This window comes from Marmota monax, unplaced genomic scaffold (genome assembly GCF_021218885.2).
Source record: "Marmota monax isolate L192 unplaced genomic scaffold, Marmota_monax_Labrador192_F-V1.1 WCK01_AAM20220418_F8-fsc00026, whole genome shotgun sequence".
Classification (NCBI taxonomy): domain Eukaryota; kingdom Metazoa; phylum Chordata; class Mammalia; order Rodentia; family Sciuridae; genus Marmota; species Marmota monax.
The window spans coordinates 12110730-12130898 of NW_026693108.1; the positions used below are offsets into that span (position 1 = coordinate 12110730).

Genomic DNA, 20169 nt, shown 5'->3' on the forward strand with positions numbered 1-20169 from the left:
TATTTTTCAATATGGGTAGGAAATCATGAAAATGGCAAAAACCCCACAATGGCCAAATAGTCTTAATTATTTGGAAAACCATTCTTAAAGAATGTTTGGGTCTTTGCCCGGGTATTTGAGCTATTAACCAATTAACTATTGACCTATTTTAGTGTACTTGCACTCATTGTTTGTCAATAGAAGAGAAATTTGTATCAAAGAAAAAATTGAGAGTGATAGCTACCTGTAAAATATGTAAACGCCCAAAGAAAGGGAAAACTAGGTGAAAAGGTGTTTGTAAGTAAGTGATATATTTACCGGAAAAAAAAAAAAAACCCACAAAATTCACTTGCATGATAATTCATTTTTCCTGCTGGTAGGATAGGAGGGAAAGCCAGCCAAGAGGTAGGGACATGTAAAGAAAACTTGTGTTTCATGTAACCCAGTACAAGAGGCATTTAAAATCACTGGGTTGAATTACAGAGAATTTGATTTCAGGTCAGGGTGAGAAAGCATTTTATAACTAAACTGCCGGTGAGTGGTGTGTGCTGAGCTACCTGTAAAGCTATAAAGCTGGAGTGAACACTTGAAGCTGGGGTGTGAAAACAGAGGGAATGAGACCCTATGGGGACATTGTCCTCGTCATTTAAGTATTGTGTGAGGAATGAGAGGACATGGCTTCTGAGGCCTTATTTAGCTCTGAAGTTCTTTGATATCTGTGAAGCACAAGTAAGAAAATGAATATAGGTGATAATTAAATTCCTTTACTGTATAAAAAATGAATTTAGGTGTGGATTAATATGAAAAATACAGAGAATGTGTGCATCTCTGAATTAAAATTAATCTTTTCAAAGTTTTTAAGTGTATATAATACATCTTTAAAATTTGGTTAAATGTACTCAGATGCTTTTAACTTGTATATGTGAGATAGCAAATTAAATGTTTGTTTGTAAAGCCACATTTCCTTGATTCTGAGACATATTTTTGCACATTTTGTAGCATTTCTGAAATTGAGCTGTATCTTCATTTTACATCTAATAAGTTTGTCTATCATTAATTGGTGTTTTTTGTAGTTGATAGGGGTCTTAGAATTGAGAAAGTCTGATACAGTGCTTGTTTAAAGTCAGTCATTTTAATGTCCTTAAATAGCACTTTAAATTTAAAAGTATCATATGTCTAAACCAACTGTTCTTACAGTTTTCTGTCTATATTCATGCTAGGCACCATTTTAGACACAGCTGAGCTTTAGGTACAGTGTTCTATAGCGAAGAGAAAGCTGATGGCATGACACCTACTTCTAAACTACAGACTCCTAGATTGCAGACTGTCTGCAGATCATTCTGAGCATATTTGTTTTCTTGTGTGTGAATCAGGCAGAAAGCAAGTCACATAATTTTTGCCTTGGAGTATCATTCCTTATTCTACATTCTACTCCTTTCCTATCAATTGCTGAAGAAAACCTTACCAATAAAAGTGGGAGGGAGGTGAATAATGGATTTGTTGAAGTTGATCAGTTTGATATTTGGCAAAAATGTTTACATTCAGTAAAGCCATACGCCATGAATTAATATATCTAAGACAGTAGATCTTCTACATTTGGGGAATTCTTTTAGCAAGATTTCTCATCATTCATTAATTTCGTTTTCTCATAAAACTTCTTACTTTTTCTGGATTTGTATTTTGGTCCAAAATTTCTTAAAGGAAAGGCAGCTATCAGGAAGGAAGCACATTCTGTAAGACTCTGGATCTGACCTTAGTCTGCTATTCCAAACGTCCTCTCACTATCAGAATAGGCCTTTGACTATGGAATGGGCCTCTGCCAAGGTCACCACATCACCTCTGATGTCAGGGTGAGGAATAAGGAAAAGTTTCCATATGTAGTCACCATTAGTAAGTAGATCTGTTTGGGTAAGATGAATGTATAAAGTTGAACAAGGTTAATTAAATGTAAGCATAGCAGATGACAAAAGCGGGTAAAAGATTTTAGAATAAGTCTTTTGTCAGTGACAGCAGAATAAATACTGTGTGAATTTAAGCAGTGAATTCTAAAGACTCAGAAGGAGCTGTGGCACTCTTACCCAAGATGTCTTATCTGTAGAGAAGTTCTGCCCTTCTGCCCTGACCAGCCAGGGTAGTGGGACTCTGTACAGCGCTCCAAGGCACCACTGCCCCCTAGTGGAAATCAGTATCTTTCACGCCACACTCCTTACTTCCCCTGGCCAGAATCCGCTTTCAAAAAGTTGCTCACCACTGACTTAAGAAATTTCTGTCTCTTAAGACCACTTTCCTGGATTTCCTAATTCATTTCATTTTACTGTGTTGATCTTTAACACGGTGACTGTTGAATGTCTTCCTTCGTGTGTAACTTTAACCTGGACCTTGGGGCATGCTGTTTTCAGTCTCAGTGATTGAGGCAGTCCATGCTGCCATTTATTTTTACAGAGTTTTATAAATAGTGCTAGCTCAGGAATCCTGCTGATTTTTGAGATGGAACAGTTTAAGGAAATCAAGTTATGACATGTTGTGGCTAAAGGGACTAGTTCTTTTAGATTTCTGTATGACTCAGACAGAGTCATATAAGACCAATAGATTTCTATATGAATCTCTTATTCTAAAAGAGATTAGATAAATGGTATTTTGGCTTATGGGTATTGTGTTAGCTTAGAGAAATTTGTCATTACATTTCCCTATGTATATACATGATTGTAGATTTAATTAGCATGGCACATTGGTTACATATGTTTTTAAAACAGCACATTGTCACTGGTCAGATGAGGGAGGCTGAGGCAGGAGGATTGCAAGTTTGAAGCTAGCCTGGACAGCTTCTGAGACTCTGTCTCTAAAACAAAATAAAAAGAGCCAGGGATATAGCTCGGTTTTAGAGTGCCCTTCTGGGTTCAATTCCTATACTACCAATAAATAAATAAATAAATAAGCCTGCACATTGTCAAATTCTAATTTTTTAATTGTTCCTAGGCTTTTAGACAAAGGCAGGAAAATTCCTTAGTGTGTGTACCATCTCATTTATAATGGTCACCTGGATAAACCTAACCGATAGATTCTAGAAAAAGAAAAAGACAGTTCTATGCAGAGAAAAAAAGAAATTTTAACAGTCATCAAAGCAAGTTCCTTGTTAAAATTAAACCCAGACTAAAACTCATTTGGGATAAATGGCAGCCCTCCATAAAGGGTCCCTTTTATCTCTGTGAAATTTTGGTTGGTCTAATAACAGGTGTTGTGTTTTTGGTTTTGGTTTTGGTTTTGGTTTTGGTCCCTCTTACTATGGTTAATTATCACTTTAAGAATAATCATCAATCTGTTTGTTTTCATTGTCTCTGTATCTTACCAAAAAAAACTTCCCTGAATGAACTAATGCCTTGGTTTGTATAAAGGCTGTACAGTTAATATTCACACCCCAATATCTTTTTATCCTTTCTTGCCCAAAGATCTTATGCCCATAAAGCAAAAACAAAAAGAAACAGAACTGGCAAGGTGCCAAGTGTGTTACATATCCTCACCAGGAAAAACACTGGCTGTCAAAGGCTCTTATTATATGATACAAAGCACGTCTGTGGCTTTAAAAGAAACTTTTTTTAGGCTTTTAAAAATAATTCTATAATTCTAACATTTGTTTAAGTTAAAATGACATCATGCTATTTTTTTCCTCCTAATAATATGTACTATGATGGTGACCTTAATAAGGAATTCAGAGTGTGGGTTGTTTTATCCCCATTACTGGTCTCAAGGACATTGCTTAGGTTTTCTGTATTCATTTCCTGATCTGTATATATAAAATGTCCTCCTCTCTGGAGTCTTAAGAAAATTGCCAATTAATAAGTGTGGATTTATTTTTACTCCTTGGAGGAAGACATTACATTGTGTTTTATTATACTGCCATCTTTCTTTATAATCTAGGTCAATACTGTAACATCTTTGCATCCCTACATGTATTTCTGCTAATGCATACCATTTCATAATTTAATATCTCAAATTGTATGTCAGCTGCATTTATATCAGTACTAAATTGATTTTGCAGCCACTAGTTTGTGTTTATATATGATTAAGCTAAATTCACATGATAAATTCTTCAAGTTCTTTCCTTTTCTTAAACATTTCTTTCAGACATTGGCTTTTATGCTTTTTATTAAAGCAAGTAGAAAACAGTTCTCTGTACAGTCAACTCTTGATTATCATGCATTATCATTATCTAGCTAATACAGACTTTGATGTTATTGATTTAGTACTTTTTTTATAGCCCTCACTATGTACCAGGCACTATTTTAAGAGCTGCACAAATATTAACAAGTTTAATCCTTACCACAACCTGTTGAGGTAGATGCGCTTATTATCCCAATCTACAGATGAGAAAACTGAAGTATAAAGAGGTCAAATAACTTGACCAAGGTTACACAGCTAGTAAATGGTGGAGATGGGTTCTGACCAGCAGCCTGATCCCGGGCTCATGTTCATATTCATATTCATTTTCTGTGCTGCTGCCTCTGTCTATACAGGAAGCTCAGGAAACCTCACTCTCTATCAATAATTTCACCATTCTGACAACTTAGTCAAAATGACCATCATCTGTCCTGGTGCAAATCCTGCCTCCACTCTTTACTACCTGCTTGACTTTAGACAAGTTCTTTAGCCCTTCTGTGCCTCTATTTCCTTACCTGCAAAAAGGGTTTAATAATATACTTACTTTATATAGCTATTGAAGGATTAGATGGGATAATATGTGTAAAGTTCCTTGACTCGTGGCTGGCACATAGCAAGCAGACAATGAATGTTGTTGCCCTTCCAGAATCAAAAAAGACTTATAATTAAATAGAAACATTGTTAATACTCCCTAAAGGGGTATTAATAATACCTTCAGGGAACCTTCTGTAAATAATCAAAAGTTGACTGACTCTGCCCTCCTGCCAGCCTTGCTGTCTGACCACTGGGCAGTAATCCTGTGTTGTAATTCATGCAGGCTATGGCCACTCGGATGCAGATGTTCTCCATCAGTCGCTGCTGGAAGCCAACATTGCAACTGAGGTTTGCCTTACAGCTCTGGACACACTCTCTCTCTTTACACTGGCATTTAAGGTTAGTATTAAACAGCATTCCAGGTTAGAGTTTTACCTGTTTAATCCATTCAGCTTCCTAAACTCAACCAGTGCAAACTTACAGCTTTGTATTCTTCAGCTTTTGCTGCTATAAGGCAGCCATTTAATCCTTAGGTACCTTTAATGAAAGTGTTCCATGGTGGATGGCTTGAAATACCTGAAATGGAATAAAGCTTAACTGGTCCACATGTGCCAAGTGCTCGGAGAGGGTGAAGCAGTTCATTCTTGCCCAGAAACAAGTATTTACCCGAGGAAACTGGGCTCTCCTAGCCCCTCAGGATGATAAATACAGAACCCAGTAGGCATTACTATCATGAATGTCTTCACAATATATCCAAGTGTTATAGCAATTAAAATCAGATGTTTATAGAGAGGAACAATAAATATAAACTCATCTTTTTAAAATATTTTATTAATTTCTAAATCAAATGCTTAAAGTATTCCAGGAATAGAAAATCTTTTTTTTTCTTGTTTTTCAGTTTTAGCAAATAATATTCAAGTAGTTGGAGATGGACTTTTCACCCACTCTCTTATATTTAGGAACCTAACACTTCCCATTCTTGCTAAATGATTACTTCATTTCCAGCATAGGAAGAGGAAATTGAGTTAGTGTTAATATCCTATGAATACCAAAACAGTATATTTCATTACAAGTTATTTGGGAAATATAACCAAAGTTGTTCTTTATCATGCTTTACTTATCTTTTCTACTTATAAAGCACATTTCTGTACTAAGAAAAGTAAAACTACTTTTTTTTTGACATGTCACTTCATTATTATATACCCTTATTCTTTATTCTCACTCTTGTCCCCTATGAAATGTCATTACTGGGAACCCAGTTGAGAAATGAGCAAACACAGAGCACTGTGGAATTGAGAATGCGGGGAATCAGTGTCTTCTTACCTGGAGTCTCTGCTATAGTAATTCTCAAAATGTGGTCTCCAGGATGGCAGCAACTTGAGCTCCTGAGAAATTGTTGGAAATATAAATTCTCAGGCCCCAGCCCAGACCTACTCTGAGCATGAGACCCAAACCCCTCAGCTTAAGGACTACCACCATAATAGAACCATTGAAGAGGTTTTGAAACTTCTGTTTTCTTTTGGATAGTTTTAATTTAAAAGCCTTAGTCATATAGACAGTGGAGGGTCTACATGTGAATGTTCAGCCATGCACATGTGTGTCATTGCACCCTCTGCCTGGCCCACCTTGCAACAAGCAGGAAGCCTTGGAGGTCAGGGCTGGGGTGGAGCGGGCACACAGGCAGGAAGGGCACATGCAGCACAAGTGCATTGTGCATGGCACCCATGAAAGTGGTGACAGTTTCTTCATGGACTGCCTGTAATTCTTATCCAGCTTCTTTTCTGTTACCTGCTTAATATTTAGGAAGGTATTTGCCAGGGTTCCTAGATTTCCAAATGTCTGGTCACCAGGTAGGTTCTGACTCCCAAGAAAAAAATGGCATCTGACAGTTTCTGATGAAAGCTGGTCATGACATTTGTTACCTGACTGAACAGTCTTTGAGAAAAATACTTGATGTCTCTGGACCTAAAATTCCTCATGTGTAAGATTGAAAAATAGCATCTACCTCACAGAGCTGTTGTGAGTTTTGAGTGAGATGACCCTTGAAAGAGCCTTTCACATTACTGCTACATACCAGGTCCAGCTGACTTGAGCATGGATACAAAGACACCATGGGTTCTTAAGTCCCAGCCACTCGCCAGCTTTTCAGCCTTGAGCTAGATCTACTTGATATCTCAGTCCTGATTTCATTAGCTGAAATATTGCAGTTATACCTACTTTGTAAGGTTGAGGTTCAAATGTGAAGTTTACAAAAACATCCATCCTGGGGCCAGAACATAGCAGGAGTGCAAGTGTTTGCTCTAGCTGGGCAATAAGCACTAGTCTCATGTGGCTTCACTCCTCCCTGCCCTATGGTGATGGACCTGATTCCTAAGAGTCCCCCAGAAAAGTTAAGATATAGAACTGAGGGGATCTCTGCCAGCATTCATGTGCCTATGTGCAAAAATGTGTGCTCTCTGAAGCTCAGCATGCCCATCAAGAGTGGGAAGATGAGCAAGTATCTGGTGCAGTCTGGCATTGGCTTTTGAGCTCACATGGCTCAAACTCACAGGAATGTGAAGCCCACATACAGCAACCACTGGGATCTTCCTTGGCACATATTTGCTCAGCTGAGGCACATGTCGCAGCATCTCAGAAAGATCATGTATTAGTTAGGTTTTCATTACTGTGACCAAAACACCTCACAAAAATAACTTAGAGAAAGGAAAGTTTAGTTTGGCTCATGATTTAAGTGGTTCAGTACATGGTCACAGACTTCTTTGCTCTGGGCCTGAGGTAAGTCAGAGCATCACAGAGGAAGTCCTAGCAGAGAGAACCTGCTCAGTTCATGACAACTGGAAGCAGAGAGAAAAGGAAGAGCCCAGAGGACAAGATACAATCACAAGAGCATACCCCCAGTGATCTACATCCCCCAGCTACATTCCTCCTGCCCACGGTTACTATCCAGCCAGTAGTCCTTTCAAATTATTAGTCCATCAAATGGATTCATTCCCTGCTTAGGTTATAGCTTTTATAATCTAATCATTTTGCCTGTTGCATTACACAGGAGCTTTTGAAGGATATCTCATATCCAAACCTTAACAGATTTTTTTCTCACATTTTTTTGTTGTACCTAATGATGGAATTTATCTATATGCAGCACACAGTAAAACAATTTAATTTAGCCAGTATCACTCCCCAGTCCTTCCCCCCGCTTCCTGCCTCCCACTCCTTGATCCTTTTCCTCTACTGATCTCCCTTTGATTTTTAGGAGATACACCCCACTTTTGTTTTCCTTTTTCCTCTCTAACATTTGCGCATGAGCGAAAACATACAACCCTTAACCTTCTGAGTTCAACTTATTTTGTTTAACATATTGGTCTCAAGTTCCACCCATTTTCCTGCAAATGACATTATTTCATTTTTCTTTATGGTTGACTAAAACTCCATTGTGAATACATGTCACATTTTATTTATCCATTCATTCGTTGGTGGACACCTAGACTGATTCCATAGTTTGGCTATTGTGAATTGTGTTGCTATAAACATGGGTATGCATGTTAGTAGGATAAATTTAATTCTTCAGGATAAATACCAAGAAATGGTATAGTTGGGTCATATAGTTGGTTTTTTGAGGAGAACCTTAACATATTTTAACATTGAATTGGCTGACATAAGTATGTGCAAGAAAATCATCTTCTACAGATTAAGCCCTGTTAAACTGTCTCTCTTAATTGACCACATCTAATGAACTGCCAAAGACAACCCAGAAATCAATTTTTTAATAAGATTAAATGCTTTAAAAGATTTAAGTTCTGAATTCTGGTTGTTATTATTATATTAGCTTCCTGCTAATTGTTGAATGCCTCCTGCACCTCAGACATCATCTTCACAATAGCCCTGCCTAGTAGATCTCATTATCCCTCATTTTATAGTGAAGAAATAAAGGCTAAGACAGGTTAGGAAGTTTACCCAAGACCACTATACAGCTGGCCTGTCCAAAGACCTTATTCTCAACCAATCCAGGTGTGTTGGGGGGGGGGGGGGCGTTGAGAAGAGTGACTATCAAAGTGTTTGAATGATCTCTCATACAGAGAAAAGAAGAAGAAAAGTACCAAGTACTTACCAGGTGCCAGGTATAGTACGGGACACTTACACATAGGTTATCTTATTTAATCCTAAAAGGGTGCATTTTGTAAACTGAGGTAGTCACATGTAGAAAGATGGTTCTTCTGTGACTGTCTTAGAATGTCTATTATTAACATAATCCCAAACTAAAGTAGATCTTTAAGTATTTTACAATATTGTTAGTGTTTTCACAGATTTAATATAAAAAATGTATTTTTAGTTATCCCATTTAGCACCTTTTCTTAGTTTGAACTGCATAGTGAGAGCTAATACATAAGTATAAGGAGCAATAGAAACTAAGAGCAAGGCCCATGTAAATATTTGGAGTCTTGCTGGGTTGTTAGTAGTCTGGTTGAGACAACCTGAACTTGACCTACAAAGATGGACTAGGCTTAGGTTTTCACAGTGACTGTGGGACCTCTGCAACTGAAACAGCTCTTCTCCAAACTGAATTTCTTACAAGTTATTTTAAAAATCAATGTTTAAATAACAGTAATGCCCTATGCCTAGGAAGGACTTGTCTAAATTAACTTTGTTCCACATATCTCAGTTTGGTAACCAAGACTTAAGTTTGTTTTTCTCTGTGTTCCTGGATCTTGAGAATTACTGATATTGAGCATTTATTCTCTGAAAATGCCATTTCCTGGGTCAAACACCATAAGGGACTATGTTACAAAAGTCAGACCTGAACCCACCAAACAATTCCTGGAGAGTTCGTCTCTACCTTATTGCTAGAAATAAGTCTTGGCATTATATTGTCCTGTTGTCTCATTTAATATCCTAAATGGAAATTTTCCATCCTCAGTAAGAGTCAAAATGTGATATGCTAAATTGGTGTCTGTGATAATTTCTGAATTGGGAAGTCAATGGGGACATTTGTTTTTCCATTTCCCCCTGTGGACCTTTCCAAATGTTCAAAGATTTGTTTGCATTTAGTGTATATTACTTTCTAATGAAGGGAACAGCAACAGAGAGAAAAAGAGGTAAGATGATGATTGGAAAATAAAGGAAGGTAGCTGGTAAACTGGGGAGGATGAAGATTCTTTACCTTATATAAGGGATTATTTGCATCTTAATGTATATTAATTTTAATTTCATTCTTTTTTTAAATATTTACTTTTTAGTTTGACACAATATCTTTATTTTATTCATTTATTTTTATGTGGTGCTGAGGATTGAACCCAGGGCCTCGAATGTGCTAGGCGAGCGCTCGGCCGCTGAGCCACAACCCCAACCCCCTAATTTCATTCTTACCATTCTTGAAACCAAAAGGATTAAATCCTGAAAATGGAAAGCAAAGACCTTGACCAGAGAGTGGGTGGGGGAGAAATTTAATTGAAGTAGTAAGAACTTGGTGACAAGAACCAATTCAGATGGTGGGACTGCAAATTGGTACAACCAATTTGGAAAGCAGTATGGAGATTTCTTGGAAAGCTGGGAATGGAACCACCATTTGACCCAGCTATTCCCCTTCTCAGTCTATTCCCTAAAGACCTAGAAAGAGCATGCTACAGGGACACTGCTACATTGATGTTCATAGCAGCACAATTCACAATAGCAAGACTGTGGAACCAACCTAGATGCCCTTCAATAGACGAATGGATTAAAAAAATGTGGCATTTATACACAATGGAGTATTACTTTGCATTAACAAATGACAAAATCATAGAATTTGCAGGGAAATGGATGGCATTAGAGCAGATTATGCTAAGTGAAGCTAGCCAATCCCTAAAAAACAAATGCCAAATGTCTTCTTTGATATAAGGAGATTAACTAAGAATAGAGTAGGGACGAAGAGCATGAGAAGAAGATTAACATTAAACAGGGATGAGAGGTGGGAGGGAAAGGGAGAGAGAAGGGAAATGGCATGGAAATAGAAGGAGACCCTCAGGGTTATACAAAAGTACATACAAGAGGAAGTGAGGGGAAAGGGAAAAATAATACAAGGGGGAGAAATGAATGACAGTAGAGGGGGTAGAGAGAGAAGAGGGGAGGGGAGGGGAGGGGAGGGGGGATAGTAGAGGATAGGAAAGGCAGCAGAATACAACAGACACTAGTATGGCAATATGTAAATCAATGGATGTGTAACTGATGTGATTCTGCAATCTGTATACGGGGTAAAAATGGGAGTTCATAACCCACTTGAATCAAAGTGTGAAATATGATATATCAAGAACTATGTGATGTTTTGAACAACCAACAATAAAAATTAAAAAAAAGAGAGAGATTAACAACAATAGCCAATAATAAAATAGAAAATTCCTCACAGTATCCTGTAATAACAGATATGTGATTGTTGTAAAAAAAAAAAAAAAGAACCAATTCAGAAAGCAGGACTCTGGGTCTTGGCCTCTTTCTTTCTTTCTTTCTTTTTCTTTTTTTTTTTGCCAAGCTACAAACAAAGATTACTGAGAAAAATGAAAACTTACTTCCAGATTCACCCAAACTTTAATACACCCGTAGTTAGGAAACTAATCTCAATGGGAAAAGCAATAAATATTTCCAAACTAGGGCTCCCAGGGAAAATAGTGTTTACAGATGACACAACATGTAAGCATACCCCAAGGACTGGAATAATTTGTGTGTGTATGTGTGTGTGTGTGTGCGCGCGCGTGTGCACGCTCTCACGTACACGCAAATTGCTCCTCTTTCACATGATAGAATTCAGTATGATGCCTCAGAATTTTATGATATGAAAATCACTGTGAATACCAAGTATCTTACCAGTTGTGATATATCTGTACCTACTGGACCTACCTTAAAAAAACTATTGTTTTCCTTGAGTCAGATTTTTTTAGTCAAAATTTCCCTCCAACAATAAATGAGGTTGATCTTGATTTGAAAGTAAGACTCCACCCATAATTTGCTATGCAGTAAAATTATTTAGATAAAAGTTACTTCTGTTCATTTTGCCAAATGGTTAGTTGGTTTGAGATAGCAGTCTCTTGAATTTTTTTCTTTACTACCATGTTTACTTACGTGTGCAGAATGTATATATGGATTGCACCCAGACACATACTGGTTTGTCTTATTTGAAACTCCATGCTGGCTTCTTGCTGAGCTATACCTTGCTGCTGTGTGTATTCAGCAACCAATAGAAGATTTAGCTAACCAGTTGTCCAGAGTATTGAATTAGTGTGAATTTTTGACTGAGGGGAGGAAATTTTAAAGAATGATTGGCAACGATTAATTGTGGTCCTCTTTTTTTGTTTGATAAAATCTGTGAAGTGTTGAAATCCTCCCAGCTACCTCTTACTAAATTAGAGCAAGGATGTGTCAGATATTTTCCACCTTTGACCTTTACTTTTCACAGTAGCCTGGCAAGGTCAATCTTAGAGTCAGTGTTTTACAGATGAGAATTCTGGGGTTCAGTGTACCTGAGCAATCCATGCCCATGATAAGTGGAACCTGACCCCAAGCCTGTACATTTTCCACCTACCAAACTGTCTGATTCTTCCCAACAGAATGCCTGGGAAGCCTGGCTGGATGGGGGCCTCACTTTTAGAAGACCTTCTTCATATTTCTTACTTTAGCATTCTTTCCCCCACTCATTAGCTAGCACCTGTAGTAACACTCCTCTGTTAGAATTAAGACATTACAGACATTGCCTTTGTTTCAATTGCCAGTGTACAATAAGAATAAATAAATAAATCGAAGCCAAATCAATACTAAGCAACAGTTTATTACAGTTTGCTGGGAAGTTTATCCTCAAAGCATAAATTTATTAATAGAGTTATTTGTCCCTTAAGAGCATTCTATGCTTTCCTAGGAGACCCATAATAGAGATAATTTAAATTATAAGTTGTCTTGATTCTTGGACAATAGGTCTTTGAACCTGAAAATTATATGAAATCTCTTGGAGGTGCCAGTATGGCTTACTGATACCCCTGTCATTGTGTGTTTTAAGAACCAGCTCTTGGCAGATCACGGACATAATCCTCTCATGAAAAAAGTTTTTGACGTCTACCTGTGTTTTCTTCAAAAACATCAGTCTGAAACAGCTTTAAAAAATGTCTTCACTGCCTTAAGGTCATTAATTTATAAGGTAAGATAAATCTAAAATTTATTGGTGATACTCATAATTGAGGGTCAAAGTTTTCCTCCTTTGACCAGGAGTTGAAGGGACCATTCCCCAAGGACTAACCATGCTGTGCTCTGCCTGCTCCTTGTGTTCCGTCTAGTTTCCCTCGACGTTCTACGAGGGGAGGGCAGATATGTGTGCTGCTCTGTGCTATGAGATCCTCAAGTGCTGTAACTCCAAACTCAGCTCCATCCGGACCGAGGCCTCCCAGCTGCTCTACTTCTTAATGAGAAACAACTTCGACTACACTGGAAAGAAGTCCTTTGTCCGGACACACTTGCAAGTGCGTGTGGTTTAATTACCCAGTTGATTCTATTTTAGCAAGAAAACTTTGAGTATCGTATTGAACTATTTACTTCATCTGGCCCCAAAGTGGAAAACTGGGAAGTAACATTTACTGGATTGTTTATTTCATACTGTGCAGTAAGGTCCTGGCCCAGGATGTGTTTTTGTTGGTGACTTGATATTTAAATATGGATCAATATTGGACTACTGAAATTCCACTGAATCAAGATTAGAATCTATGTGAGGGGCTGGGGATGAGCTCAGTAGTAGAGCACTTGCCCAGCTGGCACAAGGCCCTGGGTTCAGTCCCTAGCACCAATACACACACACAGACACACCTATGTGAGGAAGCTTAGTAGTAAACATCTTAAGTAAGATACAAAAACCCAGAGTGGTTCTTTTCTGTCTTCCATCTACTAAAACATCTGCTATCTCTCCAGTATTAAGCACACATTTCTCTGAAAACCAGGCAAGATACTGAGATCAGTCTTAAGTATTTTTATATACTTTTTCTATAAGCAGAGCAGGAGTCCCTTCTCCATTTCTCAGTTATTCCTTTTTTGAAGCAGTATTTATTGTATACATACTGCATGCTAGAATTTATAGATATAATTACAAACAAAACAGAACCCTCTCCTGGCCTTCAGGGAGCCTTCAGTTGGGTGGAGGTCCTAGGCAAACTGAGACCTTACAGTGCAGTGTGGCCAATGCTGCTATGAAGAAGCTTGAGTGCACTGGAGGAGCATCTGTCTGGGGACCCTGAGAACTAGGGTGAAGCTTCCCAGGGGATGTAAAGGATATATGGGAGTGGTAGTTGAAGAACAGAGAGCATGTTCCAGCCATGGGTGTACCATAGGGATTTCTCACCTATCTAGGGAACTGGAGAAGTTCCTCTGTATGGAGCTTAGAATATGGGTTGAGAAGGATACATTGTTACATATCCAAATATTTGCATATTTGGAGGAATATTCTGGACCCTAGCATTCAGAACAAATCATGAGGATTTAGATCTCAGCTAGGGAAACCATTGTTAAATCTAGGAGGGAGAGGATGGTATTCTGGAGGAGGGAAGGTAAAATTGGAAGGAAGAATGGATTGAGTTGACAATACTTAGTGATTAGTTATACCCGGTATGGTGAAGAAAAAGGAGAAAATATGCTTGAGCTCAAGCAACTGAGGCATGGCAGCACTGTTCATAAACCACAAAAAGGCAGGTCCCCATTTCACTGTTAATGTGTACCTGTTCTAATAAAAACATTGCAAGGGACAGGTCACCTCTTGAATACATATAAACTCAAACCAAAGCCCAGAGAGGTAAATTACAAGTATTAGACCAGGACGCAAAGAAAAGACCACTGATTCCAATTAAAATCAAATTAAAGCAAGCTTATTATTTCGACTGGCCGGGCTGCCTCTCCCACCAAAAATCGTGGGAACAAGACAGCACTGCATCTTTCTTGCAGCCCAGCTTTATAGCCCAGAAAGTTACACAAAGCCGGGGGGTGGGGGGGTGGTTACAGATAACAAAACTCTGATGAGCATAACACAAAGGCTAGTTTACATTTTTGCTGGTCCCGACATCAAAATTTATGAAGGTCATTAGAGCCTCAGAGAGGGTTGTTATCTGGCCAGGGAAGGCCAAGATTTATGAGGTGTCACTAAAGTTTCAGGGAAGGCTGCTATGTGGTCAGAGAGAGCCCAAGCATGGGTGAGTTCAAGGCACAGGCAGGCATTTCAAGCAAGTTCAGAATTTGCAGTAATTTATAGTAAAGCCGAAATTAGCTTTTCATGTCTTTGTGGTGAGATGGCTCCCAATTTTAAGAAGAATCATCATAAGTTCTCCCTTTTTGCCAGAAAGTTTATAGGTAAGCGACTATCCAAGTGATGGGGGGTTGTTTCTCATTCTTCTGTGCTCCTCTGATTAGCATTTTGTTTTGCAAATGAAATTCTTAAGTTTATCCAGTGGGGAAAAAAGACTCGCTTCATTTCCCTCACTGGAGTGACACCTACCCCTTGCCCTGGCCTCATGTTCATCCTAACTGAACATAAAAACCTATCCTGGACAATCGTCTGAAGGAAAATTGATTTGCTCATGTTTCCATGTCCTTAAGGTCATCATTTCTGTCAGCCAGCTGATTGCAGATGTGGTTGGCATCGGCGGAACCAGGTTCCAGCAGTCCTTATCTATCATCAACAACTGTGCCAACAGTGACCGGCTCATCAAGGTGAGTGGCCCGGCCAGTTTTTACCTTTTAGCCCCAGGACATTGCCTCCTTGTCTGACATACATGCCAATAGGCAGAAAGTGGATGAAAGCTATGTGTCCTTCCTTGGCCCACCTTGTTTCAGCACACCAGCTTCTCCTCTGACGTGAAAGACTTGACCAAGAGGATCCGCACTGTCCTGATGGCCACAGCCCAGATGAAGGAGCATGAGAATGATCCGGAGATGCTGGTGGACCTCCAGTACAGCCTAGCCAAGTCCTATGCCAGCACCCCTGAGCTCAGGAAGACATGGCTTGACAGCATGGCTAGGATCCACGTCAAAAATGGGGACCTCTCTGAGGTAGGTAGCCCTGCAAGCCTCTTGACCGTGGTTTTCTAGTTGTGCCCTGTTCATTCAAAGAATCCAATTAAAACTGTAATACTTTAAATATATACTTTATTAGAGCAAGATGACTTAATAGTTACCTGAGCATATTGATAATTTAAAACAAATTGTTGGACTGGGATTGTAGCTCAGTGGTAGAGCGCTTGCTTACCATGTAAGTACTGAGTTTGATCCTCAGTACTAAATTTAAAAATAAATAATAAAAAAAAAAGATATTATGTCCATCTACAACTAAAAAAAAAGTATTTTAAAAACCCCTAGATTTGTAAGGGCTATTTCTATCACAAAAGAATGTTGAAAGCTCTTAGAATTATACATATTCATATAGTTGCTTGCTAATTAAAGAATACAACCAGTTTCTCTGCATCAGAACTCCTCGATAGTTGTAAGTTTCAGCTATTTGACGATAAAACTAACTTTTCTTGTTGTGAGGTGATGATGGGGCATTACTCTTCTCTTTTGGATGCAGTAGATGTTTAAGGGTTCCTGCTGTGCAGAGTTGACGTATTTCAGCATTTAGACAGCATTACTGAGAGAAACAGACTTTTAATCTAAGAAAAGATGTTGCCTAATTCAGTGACATTGAACCAGTTTTTAAACCCCTCTATTCCTCAACAACATCATTTGTAAAATGGGAAATTAAGAAAAACAAGACTCTACACAAGTTCTGCATTCCCAAGTCTGTGCCTGTGACATTGGGCATGTCAGCAGTATTACAAAATTACTTGCTTTAACCTTGACATTTCTGTAACTATTTCAATTAGATTCTAAGACTGAAAAATTTATATACCTATTTTTGTGTATTTATTCAAGGAGTCCATTGTCCTAAATGTACATATAACATGACAGTTCTATATGACCATAAAATTGACCTAACCTGTTAGCCGTAATATAAGGAAATTGGTATTAGTAGTAATTTTTATTCCATTTTCAGAATTTTAGACTTTTACAATGGTTTGTATGGCCCAAGTCTCTTCTTAAAAGAATTCTCTGAGCTGCAGTTGTTCCTCTGTGCATTACTTTTCTCCTGCTGCCATAACAAAGTACCACAAACTGGGTCACTAAAAACAAACCAAGTTCACACTCAAAGTTCTAGAGGCAAGAAGTTGGGGAACCGCTCTCTGAGCATTCCAGGGGAGAATTTGTTCCTTGCCTTTCTCCTGGCTCTTGTGTTGCTGGATTCCTTGATGTTCTTGGACCCACAGCCATTCACTCTGCCTCTACTGTCAGGTGGCATCCTCCCTCACACATCTGTTTTCTTGTATCTCTTTTAATGACAGACACAGTCATAGAATTTAGGGCCCACCCAAGTAAAAGTGTGACCTCATTTTAATTAGTTACATTTGCAATAATTGTATTTTTTTAAAAAAGACACCACTTTCTGAGGCTCCAGGAAGGTCATGAATTTGGGGAAGAAACTATCCAACCCATTGCACTCTGTAATAAGGGACTAATGCAGCTAATACACAGGATTTCTTGTGGCTCCTACCATGTCTAGTGTTGTGTACTTGCTCTGTAAGTCATCACATATTTGCACACCTGTTGTGTGCACTCTCTTGCTGTGCAGTGTAGGAAGGGATACACCATGTCAGGTGTATCTCATGATTAGACAGAGTCATGACTCTTAACTGTATAACAGACTTTCCTCCACACATAATAGGCACAGATAAGAGTGCCTGTGACACTGATGATGGATATTTGCACACATGCACACATAGAGTCTGTGCAGGGCTGGGTTGGCCATCATAGATTGAGATCCCGGACTAGGGCACCACATAGTGATTGACAAGAACAGGGCCCCATGCATTAGAACCTGTCTGTGGCTTCACTCTCAACAGCTATCTTTGATTTTTAACAAATAGTTAGTTGTAGATGGACACAATTCCTTTATTTTATTTATTTATTTTTATGTGGTGCTGAGGATCAACCCCAATGTCTCATACTTGCTAGGCAAGCACTCTACCCCTGAGCCACAAAACCAGTCCCATTAAAAATCTTTGATTTTTATAACAACATGGCAATTCGGTGAAAGAATTTTTCCCCTCTTTTACAGTAATTATTGTGTTGAATTAGATTTTTCTTTCTTGATGCTGAGGATTGAACCTAGGCATGCTGAGTATGTCCTGTGCCACTGAGCTACACTGAACTTACTACATTCAGAATGCATTAGAAGCATGCTTTTCTTTTAACAGTCCTCTTTTTGCTTTAAAAGAAAAGATGCAGAAACCTTAAGTGTCAGGGGGAAAAAATGCCATTTTTATCTTTTGTAGTAAAATGTTATAATTCTAAATAAAAATAAACCTTAGTAAATTTACTGCTGTTTGTCTCAATTCCCAATTAATTTCAAAATTTTAATTAATGTAAGTGCTATCTCTTTTTCATGGTAAAAGTTTGGCTATTAGAAACCCTGTTTGGGCCAGGAGCTGTGGCACACAGGAGACTGAGGCAAGAAGATAGCGAGTTTAAAGCCAGCCTCAGCAAAAGTGAGGCATTAAGCAACTCAGTGAGACCCTGTCTCTAAATAAAATACATAATAGGGCTGGGGATGTGGCTCGGTGATTGAGTGCCCTGAGTAAAAGAAAGAAACCCTGTTTAGTGCCTAGTATAAGTACATAGGTTCATTAGACATCCTGTTATAAACAGTCATTCTGAAATATGTCTTTATTACAGGCAGCAATGTGCTACGTCCATGTAACAGCATTGGTGGCAGAATATCTCACACGGAAAGGTAAGGAATGATTCCTGAATTGTTAAAAGAATAAAACAGTACAAAGTAGCAGAGACCAGTGAGAGCAGTTCAGGCAGATCTGGAGGTGGCAAGTTTGTGTGTATAGAAAGCATGCTCACTATTTTATTCCCTGACAGGACATTTGCTTGACTTGGTGGGCACAGCAGGAATGGCAGTGTTAAGAAAATTAGATGGCATGTTATCATATGACCTCTTACTAGTGTCTCCATTCTGCAAAAAGTTAATGAGCTTTGCATCTAGCTGTCCCTGAGAGACCATCCTGAGCTGAAGATAGTTCTCACTGGAGCTATGTATCAATCAAAAGGCAGTTGTAATGGATTATCAGACAGATTTTCTGGAATGCAGCCCAGTTGGCTTTATTGTGTTGAAGACAGCCAGGCTTCCCAGGGGAAGAAGTGGGGCAAGTGAGACTTCATTTGTGCATCAGGCATTTGTTCCCAAATGAGCAGGCCATGGGTTTTTCCAGAATAAATGGTTAAACAGCATTTCCAAATCAGCACAGCCTCAGGGTGGCATTTGTTTTGGAGATAATGAGGTTCTTAGAAAAGCTGGTGGTCTGCTCATGTAACACTGGAGAACAGCAATGCAAGATCTGGGCTAATGAGTATACTGACAAAGTGAGAAGCATTGAAAAGGCACAGATGCCAAGGCCATGGAATGTCTGTTTCTGATAAGGCCGGTGATGTGGAATGGGATTTAAGAGAGTCTGGGTTTGTCACACATGAGAACCTGAATGAGAAGGAAATTAAAGAAGGTTCCATGTTCACTTAGTGTTTCCTGCTGAGGCCTTTGATCAGGTGATACATTTCCTCATGTTTAGAAGCGGAACTAGCACTCCAGCGGGAGCCACCTCTCTTCCCCTACAGCCATAGCACCTGCCAGAGGAGGAGCCGGGGAGGTGAGCCTAAGGGTTGCCCCGCTCCCCAGGGGCCCCAGCTGCTCTGTTCATGTGCCATCCAGTGGTGTGGGGATTTTCTGTTTCAACTCTGCATGGACAGTCTTTGCTCTCCTTCCTTCCCTTTTCCTGGGCTCTCCAGGTTGCTGGCAGTCTATTCTTATGGGCAATGAAAGGAAAGCACTTTGGCGATCATTTTTGTTGTTCCTGTGGAGTAGAGTTACATACATACTTTCCATGTATCCTGTAGTCTAAACATGGGTGGTTAACTTTTACTTTATTTTGTGTATATTAATGTAACCTCAAACTCCTAGATTAATCTTTTCACTGGGGGCTTTTTCCATATAACCAAATCAAAGCAAGGCTACCCTAGGACCATGATAGAGATGCTAGATTACCTCGGAGTGGATAGAAACCTGGACTAATATGTAGCAGAAAAATCTCTGGTTTTAGGTTCTACATTTTCAAGGTTTGATTCCAAAATACTCTGTGTTCCTTTTTCCCAAAACACAGGAGATGGTCAGTTAAAGTTTTGACTTTTGTTTTATTGTGAATAGGCACCTGAAAACAGCCTATCAGAACATTTCAAGTCCTTTTTCCCATGAGCTTTTTGCACAGTCCATATTGTCCAGCTGACTAAAATGTTTCCCAGCGAGTCTTAAGATGAGGAAGGACCACAGATGGGCTGTTCTTGCTCAGAGTTTATCCTTATCTGAGACCTTGATTCCCCCCTCAACCTTAACCTTCTCCCCTTAGGAGAGCAGATGCTGAGGCC

General features: G+C 39.0%; 1 protein-coding gene across 21 annotated transcripts in view; it reads left to right on the forward strand.

The window, feature by feature from the left end:
* Dock9 (dedicator of cytokinesis 9) overlaps positions 1 to 20169 on the forward strand; it is a 280827-nt gene that overhangs the window by 227981 nt on the left and 32677 nt on the right. For 11 of the 21 annotated variants that reach the window (XM_046454805.2, XM_058582771.1, XM_046454811.2 and 8 more), the window contains exons 39-44: positions 4952 to 5067; positions 12683 to 12820; positions 12957 to 13139; positions 15253 to 15366; positions 15490 to 15705; positions 18421 to 18478. In XM_046454805.2, coding sequence (XP_046310761.1) covers positions 4952 to 5067; positions 12683 to 12820; positions 12957 to 13139; positions 15253 to 15366; positions 15490 to 15705; positions 18421 to 18478 — 825 coding nt within the window. Of the gene's footprint in view, positions 1 to 4951; positions 5068 to 12682; positions 12821 to 12956; positions 13140 to 15252; positions 15367 to 15489; positions 15706 to 18420; positions 18479 to 19319; positions 19398 to 20169 lie in introns of all 21 variants that reach the window. The other 10 variants (XM_046454796.2, XM_058582766.1, XM_058582760.1 and 7 more) reach the window with 1 other exon arrangement.